The 18,117-nt window shown below is 39.1% G+C and overlaps 1 protein-coding gene across 2 annotated transcripts; it reads left to right on the top strand.

The window, feature by feature from the left end:
* The first annotated feature begins 6,613 nt into the window (after positions 1-6,613).
* Positions 6,614-13,464, top strand: RGS4 (regulator of G-protein signaling 4). Of its 2 annotated transcripts, XM_010854660.1 has the most exons (5): positions 6,614-6,778; positions 9,604-9,708; positions 10,017-10,078; positions 10,666-10,832; positions 11,223-13,464. In XM_010854660.1, exons 1-5 carry the CDS (start codon positions 6,735-6,737, stop codon positions 11,460-11,462), a joined length of 618 nt encoding a protein of 205 aa, XP_010852962.1. In that variant the 5' UTR covers positions 6,614-6,734; the 3' UTR covers positions 11,463-13,464. The 2 variants fall into 2 exon arrangements, with proteins under 2 accessions (XP_010852962.1, XP_010852963.1); XM_010854661.1 differs by lacking the exon at positions 10,666-10,832 and having other exon boundaries at positions 6,628-6,778.
* Positions 13,465-18,117: the final 4,653 nt, after the last annotated feature.

The raw sequence follows: 18,117 nt of genomic DNA, 5'->3' as shown, positions 1-18,117 counted from the left end.
GCTCAGCTTTCTTTATAGTCCAATTCTCACATTCATACATGACTACTGGAAAAAAATGTAGCTTTGACTAGATGGACCTTTGTTGGCAAAGTAATGTCTCTGCTTTTTAATATGCTATCTAGGATGGTCATCACTTTTCTTCCAAGGAGCAAGCGTCTTTTAATTTCATGGCTGCAGTCACCATCTGCAGTGATTTTGGAGCCCCAAAAGATAAAGTCTGTCACTGTTTCCCCATCTATTTGCTATGAAGTGATGGGACCAGATGCCATGATCTTGGTTTTCTGAATGTTGAGTTTTAAGCCAACTTTTTCACTCTCCTCTTTCACTTTCATCAAGCAGCTCTTTAGTTGTTCTTTGCTTTCTGCCATAAGGGTGGTGTCATCTGCATATCTGAGCTTACTGATATTTATCCCAGCAATCTTGATTTCAGCTTGTGCTTCATCCAGCTACCCCAGACTCAGTATATTTGCAAGGCTCACTTCACATTGCAAGAATCACTTGCTTTTTTCTCCCTCCTGCTCTCTTAGCTTCCATGATTATCTCTATGTTTGAATGTTTGACATTTTGCTGAAATTAATGTTTTAGTGACTCTTTCTGCCACCAGAACACAAACTCTTGTGTTAGGGATGGGCCCTTATTTACCTCTTGGGTGTGGGCCCCACCATTCCTTATCCAGACAACTTCCAGATTCCTCCACAGCCTCTTGACCCCTTAGAGTCTATCATCCATAAAACAGCTAAAGAACCTTGAAACATAAGTCATGAAACAGACACACAACACCCTCTGACTGTAGGTGAAATAAACTTCAGCCCCCTTGCTGCTGCTGCTAAGTCACTTCAGTCGTGTCCAACTCTGCGACCCCATAGATGGCAGCCCACCAGGCTCCCCCGTCCCTGGGATTCTCCAGGCAAGAACACTGGAGTGGGTTGCCATTTCCTTCTCCAATGCATGAAAGTGAAAAGTGAAAGTGAAGTCGCTCAGTCGTGTCCGACCCTCAGCGACCCCATGGACTGCAGCCCACCAGGCTCCTCTATCCATAGGATTTTCCAGGCAAGAGTACTGGAGTGGGGTGCCATTGCCAGGGTTCTTATCAAACACCTTAACTTTATGCTATTCCTGCTTCTACTCACTGCATTCTAGCCATTGTGTTTTTTCTATCCATCAAATTTCCTGTACCACATTGTAAATCAATTCTACTGTGTTATAAAATGTTAACAATATTTATTCTAAAAATACTATGAGCACCTGCTGTCAGATAATTTACTATTGACCCATTTTAAACATTAAGTAGCTAGAAGTCACAAAGATTAACTTTCAGGGCCATGTTGGTGTATGGAGGAGCTAGAATTAAAATTTAAGTCTGCCTGCTTATAAAGTTCAAGCACATTCCTTGACATCATGCCATCTCCTTCCACTGGCACAAGGTAAATGAACTCTCATGAAATTGCTGTTTCTATTTTGGGCTAAGTTCTGTTAAGAAAGATTTAATCTTTGAGAGTGAGATATTTTTATTCTTCTCGGAAAAAAATTTCCCTGCCAGTTAGTTAAGTGACAAGTGTCAGGGTGAGAGATTCTGATTTCCCGCAGGTGCCCACAAAACTGATGTAGAGTAGGATACATTTCCCGAACATAAGACAGACTGGGAAAATCCCTGTCCCTCTTCCTGGTATACAGCAACCTCCAGCTGGGTCTGTTTGCTTTTTAACTTGAAAAATCAATAACTGTGAACTCTCACTGATGGCCAGGCCATTGTAGTAAACAATAAAGGGAGAGGGAGGCTTCTGACAGCTGGGAGGAAATTGTAGATGCTGTGAATGGTGCCTAAGGCTGAGACCAGACCCACATCCTGCCCTAGTGGGGAGAAGTGTCCTTTTCTAAAACCTGCTAGAATCGAACAATGCAATGCCTGCCACAGTAGCTTATTTCCTTGTATTAGATCCCCTCAGAGCTTGAGCAATGCTTTCCTTTGTTCTTCCTGAGATAAGGGTGGAGAAATTAGAAACTTACCTGGAGACCCCACACAGCTCATATCTTGCTGTGGCTTAATGTCCCTCAGTAGAAAACAGTATTTCTTTATCCTTTTTGTTAGCAATACCTTTCAGATGTTCAACTTTTCAGTTTAAGGATTACATTTATAGGTATTACCTCATTTGATTCTTGTGACTATCTTGTGCAGCATTGTTTTTCATGATAATCATCTTTCACTTGTACTGTTGAAATAGTCTTCAAACTTTTTGCCAGTTCCTCTCATGCCCAGTCTATTTACCTACAGTGTTACTTCTAGAACATTAATATTATATGCTTAAATAACTTGGCTATTCCCCCAACCACTACAGGCTAAAATCTGGTTTTTAAGGTGACCAGAAACACCCTTTGGTCTCAGAGTAACCATCTGGCTTCATTTCACTGTCCCTCTCCTCAAAAGATATACTCTATTTCTTTATAGTCTCCAAAAAATATGCTTTCTTTCACAATTTATGGTCATGGCAGCATAGAGGTCAATGGTATAGAGGTTAATAGTGGAAATGCTGGACTGTGTGAACTAAACACCTGTCACCACTACTTATATAACCCCAGGTAAATTATTTAACCCCTCTATGTCTCATCTGTACAATGAGGGACATTTCAGGACTTTTTTCAGGATGACTCAAGGAATAATTGAGGTATTTATGTAAAGTGCTTAACTTGGTGCCTTGCATTCTTAGTACCCAATGAAATAAGCTAGTATTATTTGCTCTCTATTGTAATGTTCTTCTCTTCCTTATATACCTGCTAAGTCTCTATTCTCAGCCCTGGGTGTTCATTGGAAGGACTGATGTTGAAGCTGAGGCTCCAATACTTTGGCCACCTGATGCGAAGAGCTGACTCATTTGAAAAGACCCTGATGCTGGGAAAGATTGAGGGCAGGAGGAGAAGGGGACGACAGAGGATGAGATGGTTGGATGGCATCACTGACTCAATGGACATGGGTTTGGGTGGACTCCGGGTGTTGGTGATGGACAGGGAGGCCTGGCGTGCTATGATTCATGGGCTCGCAAAGAGTTGGACACGACTGAGGGACTGAACTGACTGACTGACTGAAGTCTTTTAACAGTCTCCTTTGCAAAAAAAAACCCTCCAAATTTCAGAGCTTGAGTTTATTCTGTGCTTTCCTCAAATTTTGTATAAACAAATTTGTAATAATGACACTCAACTAAAAATCTTTCTCCTGAGAGTGTGAGTTCCTAAAAAGCATCGACTATTTCTGATTTTTACTTAAGGTCACTAGAACTTAGCACAATGTCTAGCACATAGACTGCAATAAATATTTGTAAAGTAAATATCCATTTTGGAATGTAGAAACACTTGAGCTAGGATCCAAATTGTTAGTTTTGCTAACTGGTCTACTTGCTTCCACACTCCTCTTCCATTCATTCTCCCTGATAGCCAGAATAAGCAGACAGTGCCCATCACCTGTGTGAATTCCCGCAGTAGATTTCCATGGCATGTTGGTAAGGTCCAGCCTCTGGACCTTGGCTTACAAATCTTTGCAAGACCTGGCCTTCACCTTCCCATCTCTACTTCATGTTATTCTCTCCTTGTTCACATTTTTCTATCCATGCTGGGCCCTTTTTATCCCTTCCCAGTTCAGATAAAGAATGTTTTCACTTTTTATCTAACCTCTAGTTGCTGTATACCTTTTGCTCTTACCTCTATTTGGTATATATTTCCTAAGCTTTTCTCATTTCTTATTCCTTCTCAGCCATCAAAATCTCATTTCAGATATCACTTGGTCAAGGAGGACTTTCCTGGATACCTTGGCTAAATGCACCCTTTGCTATTCAGTTTCTTTTGTATCAGTTGTCAATTTTTTTTCATGATATGGGTGACTCTAGAATTATTTTTATATTTTCTGACTCTTTTTTCCTACTGGGGTGAAAACTCCACTAGGTTGGGGACCCTGTTTGCTTGCTCATCATACTAACAGCAGTTCTTCAAATGGTACCTGTCCCAGAGTAGGAGCTCAAAATATATGTATTAAATAAGTGAATAAATAAAAATTAAATCTTTTTAGAATAAAGCTCTTTCACATCACCAGAATCATCCAGGAATGACAGGTCCTAGGATAATAGAGTGTAATGCTTTCTGCATGTCAGAGAAAGAGGGTGGAAATTTGTCAAGGTATCATGATGTACCAGTCTTTGCCTCCCATAGTGAAAAATACATTATGAAAAGCTTTTCCAAACACTCTGAAATATCAAAATTCCTAAGAAAGCAAGAAATCATAATTAAAGAAGTAAATAAATGTGAAGTGCTTTGACAGATTAATGGACTAGTCGCAAAGCCAAAAAGACCTGGTTTTAATAGAAAAAGATAGCTGTGAGGTTTGCAGCAGCTCCTACTGTTGTGGAGAAAAAAAAAAAAAAATTGGACAGACGAGTGAGTTTTCCTGGAAGGAAATGTATGAAATTAATATTACTTTTTGTTATCTACTGTGTATAATGTAACAATAAAAAATATTTGCATAGCACTTTACATAAACTTTACATAAACTACTTCTGTTTACATAGTCTATCTCATTTGATAAGACAATTGAGTGATAGGTTAGTATAGTAAAAAGGCCACATGATCTAATGTCAAGAAACTAGCCCTGTTACTGGGAATCTGTGACTTTAACAAGTCACCTTCTCTCTGTTTCCTTTTTGGTAAAATTAAGGTGTTAGTCTAGGTTGTATTAAATCTTATTCAGCTCATCTATTGAAGCTATTTATATTCAACTCATGACAAATCAGGCTTTTCTTTGGCCTAGGTCCTTAATATCCTATTAAATCTTCATTCATGTTTCCAAAATCAAATTGTTTAAGTGATCACTATCTTGATGTCCAGGTAAGCAAAGAAGCCCCTGGTCCATTTTTGGGTGACCTTTTCTCCCTTTTAATTAATTAGTCTCTCCTCTTGGATGCCATTTTTGATTGATCCATCATTCTGGGCCTACCTTCTTCAGCTTCTGTCATTTTGCATTGCACTATAGTCCCCTCCACAACACCACAAAGAATGGCTACCAACTTCACAGAGAAATTCACTGGTTCTATGTTCAAAGAAAAGTTGCCCTGTTGTTAATCTAATACATTTTTCTATCTTCATGTGAGAAAACCAAAGATTTTTTCCTGTAATTTAAAGGTATCTTCTGGAGACAGTGGTCTTTCCAGCCTTTTATATTTCTTAGCCATCTCTTTGTTCTGATAGCCATAGACAGGGCTTGGGACACGGATGGGGTCAGTGAGGGGACGCTGAGAGCCACATACGTGGTCGGGGCATTCCTATTTACCACTTTCCCTTTAATATTCTAGAGTCCCTTTGTATTTCACTGTAACCCATCTGTTTTTCATCTTCATCACCTAAACAATTAGATGCCTCAGCTTCTCATACTTAAGGCACAGTTCACTATATCTTATGACCAGGAAACTTTCTGCTTTCAAAGTGAAAGCTGTTCAGTTCTGACATAGCCAATTAATTTTTCCTTCCCCTCATAGCTTTCCTATACGGAGAAGATCCCTCTATAACTCTGATGTGAATGTTTGAGCTACAGCTACAAGATGTGAAACACCTGCATGATTCTTTGAAGTATTTGACCCATCATATTGTATACAAAAGATACTAATTGTCCATGTGTTTAGAACCAGCTGCAGGGTTAGATATTTTTATGTTCATTGTGAACCCTGGTAACATGAAAGGCAAGCTACATATTTTTCTCCTATGTTTCCCTGTTTCTCAATATTTTGAAATATTAGTCTGTATACTTCAAATTGAATAAGACATAATAAGATAAAAATCCACTGTTGAATAAGAATAGGTGTCTATATTTGTTCCTTTATTCCCTGTTCTTGTCTTCAAGCTGCTGTTTTGAAGCTTTTTGCAGGAGATATGCATGTACAAAAGAGATTGTCAGTGCTTGGCTGAATCTTGTTCTTAGTAAGAGTTCTAGAAAAGTATTCCACAGTCAGGCTGATTACAGATGTAGCTAATCTATTTTCCCTAAGCTAGTTTTCTATGCTGCCAGGCGTATAACTGCCTGTCTTCCAGCTATTCCTCCCCCACATCCCTGTGTGGATGTGACAACCAAGAAATCAACTTCTGCAAATCTCTGCCTGGAAACAGTGATTCTGCCCACACCCTTTTGGAAACAGTGAGGATCAGATTTTGGACCATGGATGGTATAATATTTCTAACCCGAAAGAGGAAGGACGTTAAGTGTCAGCCCCAAAGTAAGCCCAGAAACTCTTGCTGGGTCATTTCCTTCCAGGAGGCAAATTTCCTTGACATTGTTTTTATAGACAAATGAATAAACCTGTGTTTTGAAGCATTGTACACTTCTTATTTCCTTCCTTGGAAGTTTGAAACCTGAGACAGCCTTAGAGACAGTAAGCAAGTTTATATTTTCTGTATGTCTATTTGGCAGGAGGAGATTTCTGCCCGTTCACTTTGCTTTGTTGCGTCAGCCCTTTCTTCCTTATCTCTTGCAGAGGATGGAGAGCCAGAAGGAGGCTGAGAGGAGCTGGTATTACAGACCTGCTATCTGATTGGCTGGACGGTCGCGGCTGGGCTATAAAAGAGACCCCTACAGGCTTGGGAGGGAGACGCTCAGAGGATTCTGACAGTATCTTTACCGGAGAAAAGGCAAAGTGCGCTCAGAACAGAAGCCACAGCTCCTCCGGCAGCACTTCTTTCCTGTCGTGAATCCCACACTACGCAAGATGTGCAAAGGACTTGCGGGTCTGCCGGCTTCTTGCTTGAGGAGGTAAGATTATTTTCAGCCACTGAACCAGACTGCATTAAACTTTCAAATAGACTTTAAGTTATTTGCATATTCTACTTACTAACCTGGTTCTTTGGATTTAGAAACAACCTGATGCAGAAATCTTCGACCTCCTAGCTTTCCTTTAAAACTAGCTAGAAATTGTGACTGTGGAAGAGTTCACTCCAGATTTTGGCATCCTATATGTTGTTTTCTATGACCTTGATCTTGAAGACTCTTTTAATCCTCTAACCAAGCTAGTTCTAATTAAGGACTGATATGAGGTTTTGGACTATGCACGGTGGTCTGTAATATCGCTACCTGTGATTACTGCTGTTTGACTATCACTGGGGCACATGGAATCATGGGTCTGGGCTTTCTGATGGTATATTAAATCTCACTTTGGGGAAGATACTCCAGACTGAAGTTTGGCTACATCACCAGAAAGGCACTGTGCTATTTGTGTGATGCTCCAGTATCTTCCACTCTCTGTTCTTAAAAGCAAATGCTACAGTAAAATAAGAGTCTCAAAACTAGATCTCCCTTATCTCTTTCCCTACCCTAGTTCAGGAAATGCCATGTGGTTGTCAAGTACTGATCATAACCAATCAGCTAAGGGTTCTGTGGAAAGTCTCACCTTAAAGACATTGTTTTATCAATTTACTGTCTCTTGATTAATAAACAAACAAAGATATGCAGCTGCTCCTATGTCTTTGCCTTTTAAAAAAAAGTACATATAAATGCTTTCATAAGATGCTCATATATTAGCCAGTTTAAAAAATACAAAACTAGTGTCTTTTACATTACTTAACCTTACAGTTAAAGGTAAAAAGTCATTTTATAGGTGTACTACCCCCTTTCATGTTCCTCTGCAAATAGAAATCACCTTAAATTTTAATTTAGAATTATCTCAGAAAACACAGTTTTTAATACAATCCTAAGGAGTTTACCTCCTCTCATTCAGGAATACGAAGAATGTTCTTTTTTCCCCATTCTTTCGTGGCTGCTTTCAAATGAAGCAGGACGATCTGGCAGAGAGTGCTTATGAAAACAGTGGCTCTGACCTCCATCATTAATTTCCTGAATTGAATAGAGCAAATCAATCCAAGCTTCAGTTAACTCAGATATAAAATTAATCATGAAAACAGGAATGTCAGGTGAAAGTTTTGCTCTGGTAAATATTTTAGGAGACAGATAAATAATTGCTCTAGAGCTTTACTCTCAGGAGCTAAGAGGCTAACCTGAGGAGGTAACGTGTGTGTCAGCAGGGCGCACTGCTCTCCCCTTCCCTCACTGGTGAACTGTGAATCATCTTACCCAGCACCTTCATTCTCACATTGGTGCCTGAGGCTCCAGAGGGAACAGGAAAGGCTCAAGGTCACCTAGGTGGTGGGTGGTGGAGGGCAGATCACATCCAGACTTCTTACTTCAGAGGTCGCTGGAGTCATTTTGACTTTTATTTCTTTGGTTGTATTGTGTTATAAGGACAAGTGTAATGTACTTGCTAAGCATGCTTCCCGGTCTTCATGAAATGACTCCGTATCGGTCAATAACTGTCAGATCTCAGCCAGACCTGGCACATGGAAATATGAGATCACAATATGCTTACATCATCATCTTAGGCTTCATGCTTAGATTTTGCTATTGTTAAGAAAGACTTTGTAGCCCATAAGCAGTGGAGGAAACAGAGAAAGGAGAACAATCTTGGGGGTGGGGGTGGAGAGAAAATACTGTTTTAAGGACAGCACAAGAACATAATGGATTTCAAACTTCCTGGAGAAATGCACATAGATAAGGAACTAATATATTAGTAGCCATCCTAAAGTGTCCTTTTATCCTTGTGGCTTTATTTTCCTCTCTCTAAGTAAAAACATCTAGTCATTCAATTAGTCATTCATTTCCTTCAAAATGACATTTTTCACTTTAAAACTATGTCTCCGCTTTTACAGAAAAGGAGATCCAAGCAAAAGAACAAATAAAGAATGAGAAAGTTGAGCTAAAAGCTTATTAGAAGGCCCCCCCTTTTTAGTAAGTCATGTGCGCTGCCATACCCTAGCTACCTATTAAACAGCAGCCATAACCTGGAAGCTTTGCTCTAGTCACGAGCTTCAGTGATGACTCTTAGATGCTTCTCCTTGTTATTGTTTTTCAGTCTCAGATGTCCTTAATAGTATAAATATCCTTAGAGTGTAGATATTTCAAAGGGAAGCAGGAGAGTCTTTAGAAGCTAGCCTGCAGGAGCTCAGGTTTCAGCCGGAGCTTTTGAGTTAACCACCTCATTCCCCTCTCCTCTCTGCTGGAGCCACTCGCATCTGTGTATACCCCATAACATGACTTGCTCACTACATCCAGGCTGAAACTGAACAAACCTTTAATTCCTGAGGTGCTCCTACATTCCTCTGCTAAGAATGAGGCAGATGGAAATAGCAACCACCCTCCAGAAGGTGGCATGCAACAACCAGATGCCATACTTCAGGGTTCCCTGCTCTTCAACTCCTAAAACTTAGAAAACCGTCTAGTTTGCATTATGTTTCTCCTGAAGATACCTAAGTGTTCCATTGGTCAAAATGACAGGGTTACAGGTAGACTGAAGGGTCAGAAATCCAGTTACAGATGAAGGAGGCTGTGCTCCAAGTTTTGCAGTGAGTCATAGGAAGAAGCAGAGGTGAATCTCATTTTCCTGAGAGTTCCTGCCATCCTCAACTCCTATTTCCTAAATAAACTGCCTCTGCCTCCTTACTAGTAATGGACTCTGAACTGTACCAATAAGGTATCTTTTTAAAAGAACTGATTGTCATTATTCTGTTTCTCCCCCTTCTTGTGTGCAGTGCAAAAGATATGAAGCATCGGCTAGGTTTCCTGCTGCAGAAGTCAGATTCCTGTGAACATAATTCTTCACACAGCAAGAAGGACAAAGTGGTGATTTGTCAGAGGTAAGAGAAAAGGCTTTGGCGAAGAGCCACTGAGTATTAACTATCTGATGACAGAGATGCTCTGTGAGGGAAAAAGAAGCTATGTCCCTAGTTAACCTAGATTTGGATCATGAAGCCCTCCATTTTCACAAAGATTATGGTTGCATTTGAAATTTCCATACATCTAGTGAAAAGATTGCCCTATTCAACAACAGGTCTCATTGTTATGATGAAAAATAAAATCTCTGCATTTTATTAAAAATCTTAAATGTTTTGCCCCCATTTTATATCTTAGCATTCAAATTATTCTTTTTCTCTACTGTCTTTAGGGTGAGCCATGAGGAAGTAAAAAAATGGGCTGAATCACTGGAAAACTTGATTAGTCATGAATGTAAGTATGACAGCTTCCCACCATCCACCACTCCCCAAGATGAAGATAAAGCATGCTGGATAGACAAGTTATTTCATACTATACTTGATCTGATAGGAATTACAGAAAGACTTTGATTTCTCCTAAATTTCAGGCTCAGAAAAATTAGTCCCCTTAAAATTTTACCATACCCTAGATCTTTGTGGTATGCAATGGAAAGCTCATACATAGTCCATGTGGAAAACCATCTTTCTCACCACATTGAAAAAGGGCAGAGGAAAAACTCCAAATAGTTAGATTTCTTTCAGAATTGACCTCAGTTTCTCTTCCCAAACTCACTTTGGCAATTAGGGGCAGCATAGGTATCTCAGAAGCATAAAATGTTCCCGAAAGAAACTTCAAACCATGAGCAAGAAGTACTAGGTATAAATGGTATCCAACAGATATCAAACGTAGATTAAAATTCTCTGACCCTCAGTAATCCCTCCAGCAGGGGAGATAGGGAACTATTTGAACCAATGCTTTGTTCCCTCAAGTACCCCAGCTTTATTTGCAATACAGTGTCCACCAGGGCAGTGACAATTGTGGTTCTTTCTCCTCTGCCACAGGCGGGCTGGCAGCTTTCAAAGCTTTCTTGAAGTCTGAATACAGTGAGGAGAACATTGACTTCTGGATCAGCTGTGAAGAATACAAGAAAATCAAATCACCCTCTAAACTAAGTCCCAAGGCCAAAAAGATCTATAATGAATTCATCTCAGTCCAGGCAACCAAAGAGGTAAGTATACATGGAAGAGAACTGTACAGATCTTAAAGAAACTTTCTAGACACTCAATAACATGGATCCTTAGATGATGTGAGTTATAGCTACAACAGTGGAGCAGGTTATGACAATCTTGACGGCCTCAAATAAGTTCGTTAAGTAAAAAGCTTTTTCATCTAGATGACTCAGATTATCTGCCTTCGTGAATTTGCTTTGAATGAATCTTCCGAGTTTGTGAGAAATAAGGGGAGATATTTCCCTGGGTTCTCTCACATGTGCCAGGGTGGAGCCAAGTGTCCTTTTATTCGCTCCTGAGGTATAGATGGTGCACACTCGTACAGAGCTCACAACCTCCCATCCTTACGGGGTAAAATGTGTAATGGACCTTTGGCCTCTGCCCCTCAGGTAAACCTGGACTCTTGCACCAGGGAGGAGACAAGCCGGAACATGCTGGAGCCCACAATAACTTGCTTCGACGAGGCTCAGAGGAAGATTTTCAACCTGATGGAAAAGGATTCATACCGCCGCTTCCTCAAATCTCGATTCTACCTTGATTTGGTCAACCTTTCCAGCTGTGGGTCAGAGAAGCAGAAAGGAGCAAAGAGTTCCACAGACTGTGCTTCCCTGGTCCCCCAGTGTGCCTAGTCCTCACTCAGCAGTGGGAGGCTGAGATGCCAAGACTATGCCCGGAAAACCCGAGGCCAAATAATGATCTTTATTAAGCACCAGTGCTTTTTCCACATTGCAGCCTAGTGTTCATGCTGCTGGCTATGTGTGAGTCACTCCCATACAAAAAGTAGATAACAGTTTGGTGTTCATCAGGGCAGGACCTCATCCCAGTCCAGTTGTCTCAGATTTCCTTTAATGTGCCATACGAGCAGATATCTGAATAATGGCCTTGTGGGTCTGGATTTTCAAAGATTTGGCAGTTCCTGGAGGTCACACTCCTGCCAACAGTGTGACCTCAGGTTGGTTGGTTCATGGTTGGTACACTTCATGTGACATCCACAGGCACATGTGTTCTGTAAACATCTTGAGATGTTTAGATGGGGTTGATCTATTTTATGTATCTCTGTGTGTGCATGTGTGTGTGTGTATGTGTATATACACACATATATACATACTCGCAGTCTGTATATATGTATGCATGTATACATACATATATATTTCTGGAAGAATAGACAAGAGAGACCCAAGGTGCTCATAATTAGACTGTGTGAACATATTTACATGTTTTGATCCCCTGCCTTTCACTCTGCAACTGAACAGAGCAAACTAAACCGGCTGCCCTGCAGGCTACAAAAGGAATGCTAACCTGTGGAAAGTTGATTCTGTAAAACTCCATGAGTCTTGCTGGAGAAGCATGGACTTCATGCTTAATTCAACCATCGACAGCTTCCAAGTTGGATAGTATTCTAAGGAGCAAACATTAAAAAATGTTACGCCTGTCTGACACAGTGCTGTCTTTGGCCGGTTGTCACTAATGGCACTTTTGAGTCCCCAAGCTGCTGGCCGCCCCTTCTTTGCCTGGGTGCTTGATGCATAATAGCAGCGGCCAGGCTGGTATGGAGTTGGAGAAAGAATGCTTGAACTGAATGAAGAAACATAGGTAAAGCCTTGCCAGCTCTACCTACTATAAGATGCTGGTTTAGTACGGGCACAGAATTTAAAGGTTAATGTTCTTATCCCCTACTCTTTTTTCCTCTCTTGATTAAGGTGCTCTTCTCATTTTGTTTTTCCCTGAGAACTTTAGCCATTAGATGACGCTCCTTAATTCGTTGTGGTTGTTTTTCCCCCCATCATAGCTCTAGGCTATATACTTGTTCCTTATAAACCAGCATCAGGGGAAAGATTACATTTTATAAGGGGAGAACATGTTTTCACAAACTGAAAAGCCCACATAAATTTCTGTTTTGAAGGTGGAACCTGGCTCATTGAATCCCAAACATCAGGACTAACAGAGGCTGAAAGCATTTCATTTTAGGCTCTGAGATGAAATGAGAGAGAAAAGGGATAAAAGAAAAAAAGGATATCAATTTTAAAACTACTGTTTAGAATTTTCCAAGGCACATGAAATACTTGAAAATGTCTCATTTATGTTATTTATGATGTTTTGTGTAATGTTTTTATTGTTGTATTGTTTTATAAACGGAGGTGCAAGGTATCACCTGAATTATTAATGAATGGCCAGGAAGTAATTTTCTTCTCATTCTTCTAAAATTACTGCCTTTGACGTGCACACATATTCATCCATGAACACTGCACTGATTCTTCCAGTATAACTTACAAACATGGACACCTTTGTGGTTTTTAAGCCAATACAATGGGCTGTAAAATGAAGACATTGGAGTGTGTGTATAAGTCTCATTGTATTAAATTTATAGGTTTCCTCAACTGTACCCTTTCTATATCTCTAGCAGTTTTGCTTTCCATGCCTCCAGAGTTTCTCATCAGTGTCTCTTTCTGTTATACACATTTCCACACTTTGTCTCTAATTAACTCCAGGATCCAAATGTGTAACTCTATCGGTCTTGCCCTATTAGAACTGTCATGATTTTCAGACCGTGTCTGTACTCACAGACTGCTGTCTCACCAATAGGTCGGGAAGGTCATTTTGAATGAGAAGTAAATTATTTTATGTAATACATTTCTCAAGTGTGTTTTTCCATTGTATTTCCTCCTTAGTTCATCACTATTTGGCATGCTGAGCTTACCTGCTCATGGTCCATGGACAGAATACTCCTTCCATGTGCATGCCCATTTTTATCATCATGTGCTTTAACAGCCTCAAAGCGGATGCATCCAGTGAAACACACACAACTTAATAATAAGGGTAAATAAATACTTCATACAAGGCTATCTGCTTGCACACACGTTAATGATCCACAGAGACATGTTATGAGAAATAATAGCAGAGTGTGGGGCAATTGTAGAAAATGGCTAGTCACCAGGTTTTTATCTCTCCCATGCCAGCTCTGGGAAAGAAAGTGGAAAATGAAAACTGTTTATGTCCTGGTTCCTGCCACTGCTCTGTCTGCCTTTATTCACAGAACTGAGGCAGTCCTGGCTTCAGAGACTTCGCTGAGCAGATTTGGTGGTTTACGCGCAGGTCCTCAATAAATTCTCAAGGGATAGAGTTCACCTCCCAGAGCGACACTTGTTCTACCTCCGTTTCCAGACTGACTGAGAGAAGAGGGAAGCAGGAGGGGACTGAGCAGGAGCAGGGGAGCTACAGATGACAGATAAACAGACCCCTGCCAAAATGGCTCAGAATGCTTTTCTTTTACGCATTGTTTTCCCTAGAAAAAACGTCATAGAACGTTCACATTTACAGTCGTAGGTATTGTCGTGAGACCTCCCCCCTCCCCCTACCTCTCTCATGCTTACAAGGTGTTAGAGACAAAGGGTCTTATGCTATTTTGAGGAATAGATCCTCTTAAGGATCCGATGAAAACAATGAACTGTATACTAAGAAAAATACACAAAGAAATCCAAACTCCTCATAAATATTTAAAGGAAACTCTTGCAACTCCAAAATGCACAAAGCTGCCAACATTCTCACACACTCTAGGTGTGTCAGACTCTCACAGAGACTGTGAGGTTGCAGTTCGTACAACTCAACATCAAAAAGAGAAAAAAAAAAAAAACCCAATTAAAAAATATGTGACAGAGCCCCTGTTTGGCAGAACACAAGAAAATTTTGTAAAGTGATAATCCTTCATAAAAAATAAAGTGGCAAAAAACCCACACTCACACACACACACACAAAGTGTCTAAAAAAATAAGCTGTGGATCTGAGCAGATATTTTCCAAAGAAGACATACAGATGGCCAACAGATCCATGAAAAGATGCTCAACATCACTCATGATCAAGAAGATGCACAGCAAAACCATGAGATATCACCTCACACCTGTCAAAATGGCTAGTATCAAAAAGTTAACAAGTTTTGGTAAGGATATGGAAAAAATGGAAGCCCCATGTATTGTTGGTGGGAATGTAAATTAGTATAGCCAAAATGGAAAACAGTATGGAGGTTCCTCAAAGAATTAAAAATGGAACTACTATACAATCCAGCAATTCCACTTTGGGGTATTTCCTAGAGAAAAAAACCCCACTAATTTGAAAATAATGTATGAACCTCTATATTCATTTTAGCACTATTAACAATCGCCAAGATATGGAAGCAACCTACGTGTCCATTAATGAGTGAATGGATAAAGAAGATTTGGTGTCTAAATATACAGTGGAATATTACTCAGCCACAAAGAAGAACGGGATGTTGGCATTTGCAGCAACATGGGTAGACCTAGGGGTACTATGTTAAGTGAAATAAGTCAGAAAAAAAGCAATTTCACTTATTTGTGGAACCTAAAAAGCAAACAAACAACAACAGCAAAAGAACCAAAACAGAGCAAATGAATAAGCATAATAAAACAGAAATACAGTCATAAGCGCAGAGAACAAACAGGTGGTTGTCAGAAGAGAGGGTGGTGGGGAGAAGACTAATATAGGTGGGGGAGATTAGGAGCTACCGACTTCCAGTTACCAAATAAATGAGTCATGTCAGTCATGGGGATGAAATACACAGTGTAGGGAATATAGTCAAGAATAATTAATATTTTTGGATGGTGACAAAGATGGTCAAAATGTACAAACTTTCAGTTATAAGATAAAGAAATACTAGAGATATAATGTGTTACATGGTAAGTTACTTCAGTTGTGTTCAACTCTTTGTAACCCTATGGACTGCAGCCCATCAGGCTCCTCTGTACATGGGATTCTCCAGGCAAGAATACTGAAGTCGGTTGCCATTTTCTTTTCCAGGGGAGAGATGTAATGTACAACTTGATTAATATAATTAACACTGTTGTAGGTTATATATGGAAGTCAAAAAAAGAATGAATCCTTAGAGTTCTCATCACAAGAAAAAAATATTTTTCTTTTATTTTGTATCTGTATAAGGTGATGGACATTCACTAAACTTATTGTGGTAATCATTTTATAATTATGTAATTTAAATAATTATGCTGTACACCTTAAACTTAAAACAGTGCTGGATGTCAGTTATATCTCAGTAAAACTGGAAGACACTGATTCATTTAAAATGACTATATTTAACAAGGACCTATTGTATAGCACAGGCAACTCTAATCAATGTTATGTGGCAGCCTGAACGGGAGGGGAGTTGGGGCAAGATGGGCACATGTATATGCATGGCTGAGTCCCTTCCCTGTGCATGTGAAACTATTACAACATTGCTAATCGGCTGACTCCAACACAAAATAAAAAGTTAAAGAAAACTGGAAGAAAAATACATGATCATATAGGTATATGTATGTGTGTGAGTGAGTGCTGTCGTGTCCAACTCTTTGAGACTCCGTGGACTGTAGCCCACCAGACTCCTCTGTCCATTTTCATTGTTCACTTAAAAAATATCATGAACAATTTCCCAAGGGTATAACCATCTATCAATTATTTCTAATATAGCCTCATTAAATTCCATAGTTTAAATGTACCATATTTGATTCAAGAAGTTTTCACTTTTAATTGATAAAAATGCATGGTTTAACAATGATCTATATTAGCAATGTATAAATTAACAATAATAGGCATCCTTGTACTACATCCTTATATGTTGGTATCTTCTGAGATGGAGTCCCAGAAGAAGGATAGGATCACTGGGATAAATTAAAATAAATAAAATTAAAAATTAATTAATTAAAATAATAATAAATAAATAAATTAAAAAAAAAAACAAAAAAGAGTAAGTACATTTTAGGTGTTAAAAATTCACATTCATTTGAATAGTGTCAATTGCCCCATATCTTTATAGCATTAAATAAGTCATAATGCCATATTTACCGTAACGCCAGGTTTACCAATCTGATGGGATAGAGGTGACATATTGTTGTTTTCACTTGTGTTGTCCTAACCACTCATAAAGTTGAAGACATTTATAAAATTTCACTGCCCATATCTACATTTTGCTACTATTCATATTCATTCCAAACTATTTTGATTTTCTTTTTATTAATAGCTAAAACCCTTTCCATAAAAATTATATTAATTTTCTGCCTACTATATTTTTGACAATATTTTTCTGCCTCTGTTTATGGTATCTTTTGCAAATGAAAATGTTTACTTTTTATGAAACCATCAGTCAAACTTTGCTTTATGGATCAAAGCTTCTTAGAAAGCTTACAAAGGCCACCTTCATCAGGATATTTTGCTAGTATTCTATGTTTAATGCTAATGTTTTTAATTAGATTGTTTTTAGTTCTATTTATGTTAATATATTTGAAATTGAAAATATTGAATTATAGTTGATTTACAGTGTTATATTAATTTCTGCTGTACAGCAAAGTGATTTAGTTATTATACATAGTCTTTTACATATTCTTTTTATTATGGTTTATTAAAGGATATTGGATATAGTTTCCTGTGCTATACAGTTGGACCTTGTTTTTTAATCTGTCTTATATGTAATAGTTTGCATCTGTTAATCCCACACTCCTAGTCCTTCCCTCCTCTATCCCTACTCCCCCTTGGCAATCACAAGTCTGTTCTCTATATCTGCAAATCTATTTTTGTTTTGTAGATATGTTCATTTGTGTCATATCTTAGATTCCTCATGTAAGTGATATCATACATTTGTTTTTGTCTTTCTGACTTATTTCACTTAGTATGATAATCTCTCTGTCTGAGGAGGCCTTACAAATAGCTGTGAAAAGATGGGAAGTGAAAAGCAAAGGAGAAAAGGGAAGATATACCCATTTGAATGCAGAGTCCCAAAGAATAGCAAGGAGAGATAGGAAAGCCTTCCTCAGCAATCAATGCGAAGAAATAGAAGAAAACAATAGAATGGGAAAGATGAGCGATCTCTTCAAGAAAATTAGAAATACCAAGGGGACATTTCATGCAAAGACGGGGTCAATAAAGGACAGAAATGGTATGGACCTAACAGAAACAGAAGATATTAAGAAGAGGTGGCAAGAATACACAGAAAACTTCAAAAAAGATCTTCACGACCAAGATAATCATGATGGTGTGATCACTGACCTAGAGCCAGACATCCTGGAATGTGAAGTCAAGTGGGCCTTAGAAAGCATCACTACAAACAAAGCTAGTGGAGGTGATGGAATTCCAGTTGAGCTATTCCAAATCCTGAAAGATGATGCTGTGAAAGTGCCGCACTCAATATGTCAGCAAATTTGGAAAACTCAGCAGTGGCCACAGGACTAGAAAAGGTCAGTTTTCATTCCAATCCCAAAGAAAAGCAATGCCAAAGAATGCTCAAAC

This window comes from Bison bison, unplaced genomic scaffold, assembly GCF_000754665.1.
Source record: "Bison bison bison isolate TAMUID 2011002044 unplaced genomic scaffold, Bison_UMD1.0 scf7180017864346, whole genome shotgun sequence".
Lineage (NCBI taxonomy): Eukaryota > Metazoa > Chordata > Mammalia > Artiodactyla > Bovidae > Bison > Bison bison.
This window is presented reverse-complemented; position numbering and strand designations above follow the sequence as displayed.

Bases quoted from the DNA above. Each gene is read 5' to 3' on its own strand.
- RGS4 (XM_010854660.1), top strand. From the start codon at position 6,735: ATGTGCAAAGGACTTGCGGGTCTGCCGGCTTCTTGCTTGAGGAG. The intron at 9,709-10,016 runs GTAAGAGAAAAG...TACTGTCTTTAG, and splicing joins AAAGTGGTGATTTGTCAGAG to GGTGAGCCATGAGGAAGTAA. The intron at 10,833-11,222 runs GTAAGTATACAT...TCTGCCCCTCAG, and splicing joins CAGTCCAGGCAACCAAAGAG to GTAAACCTGGACTCTTGCAC.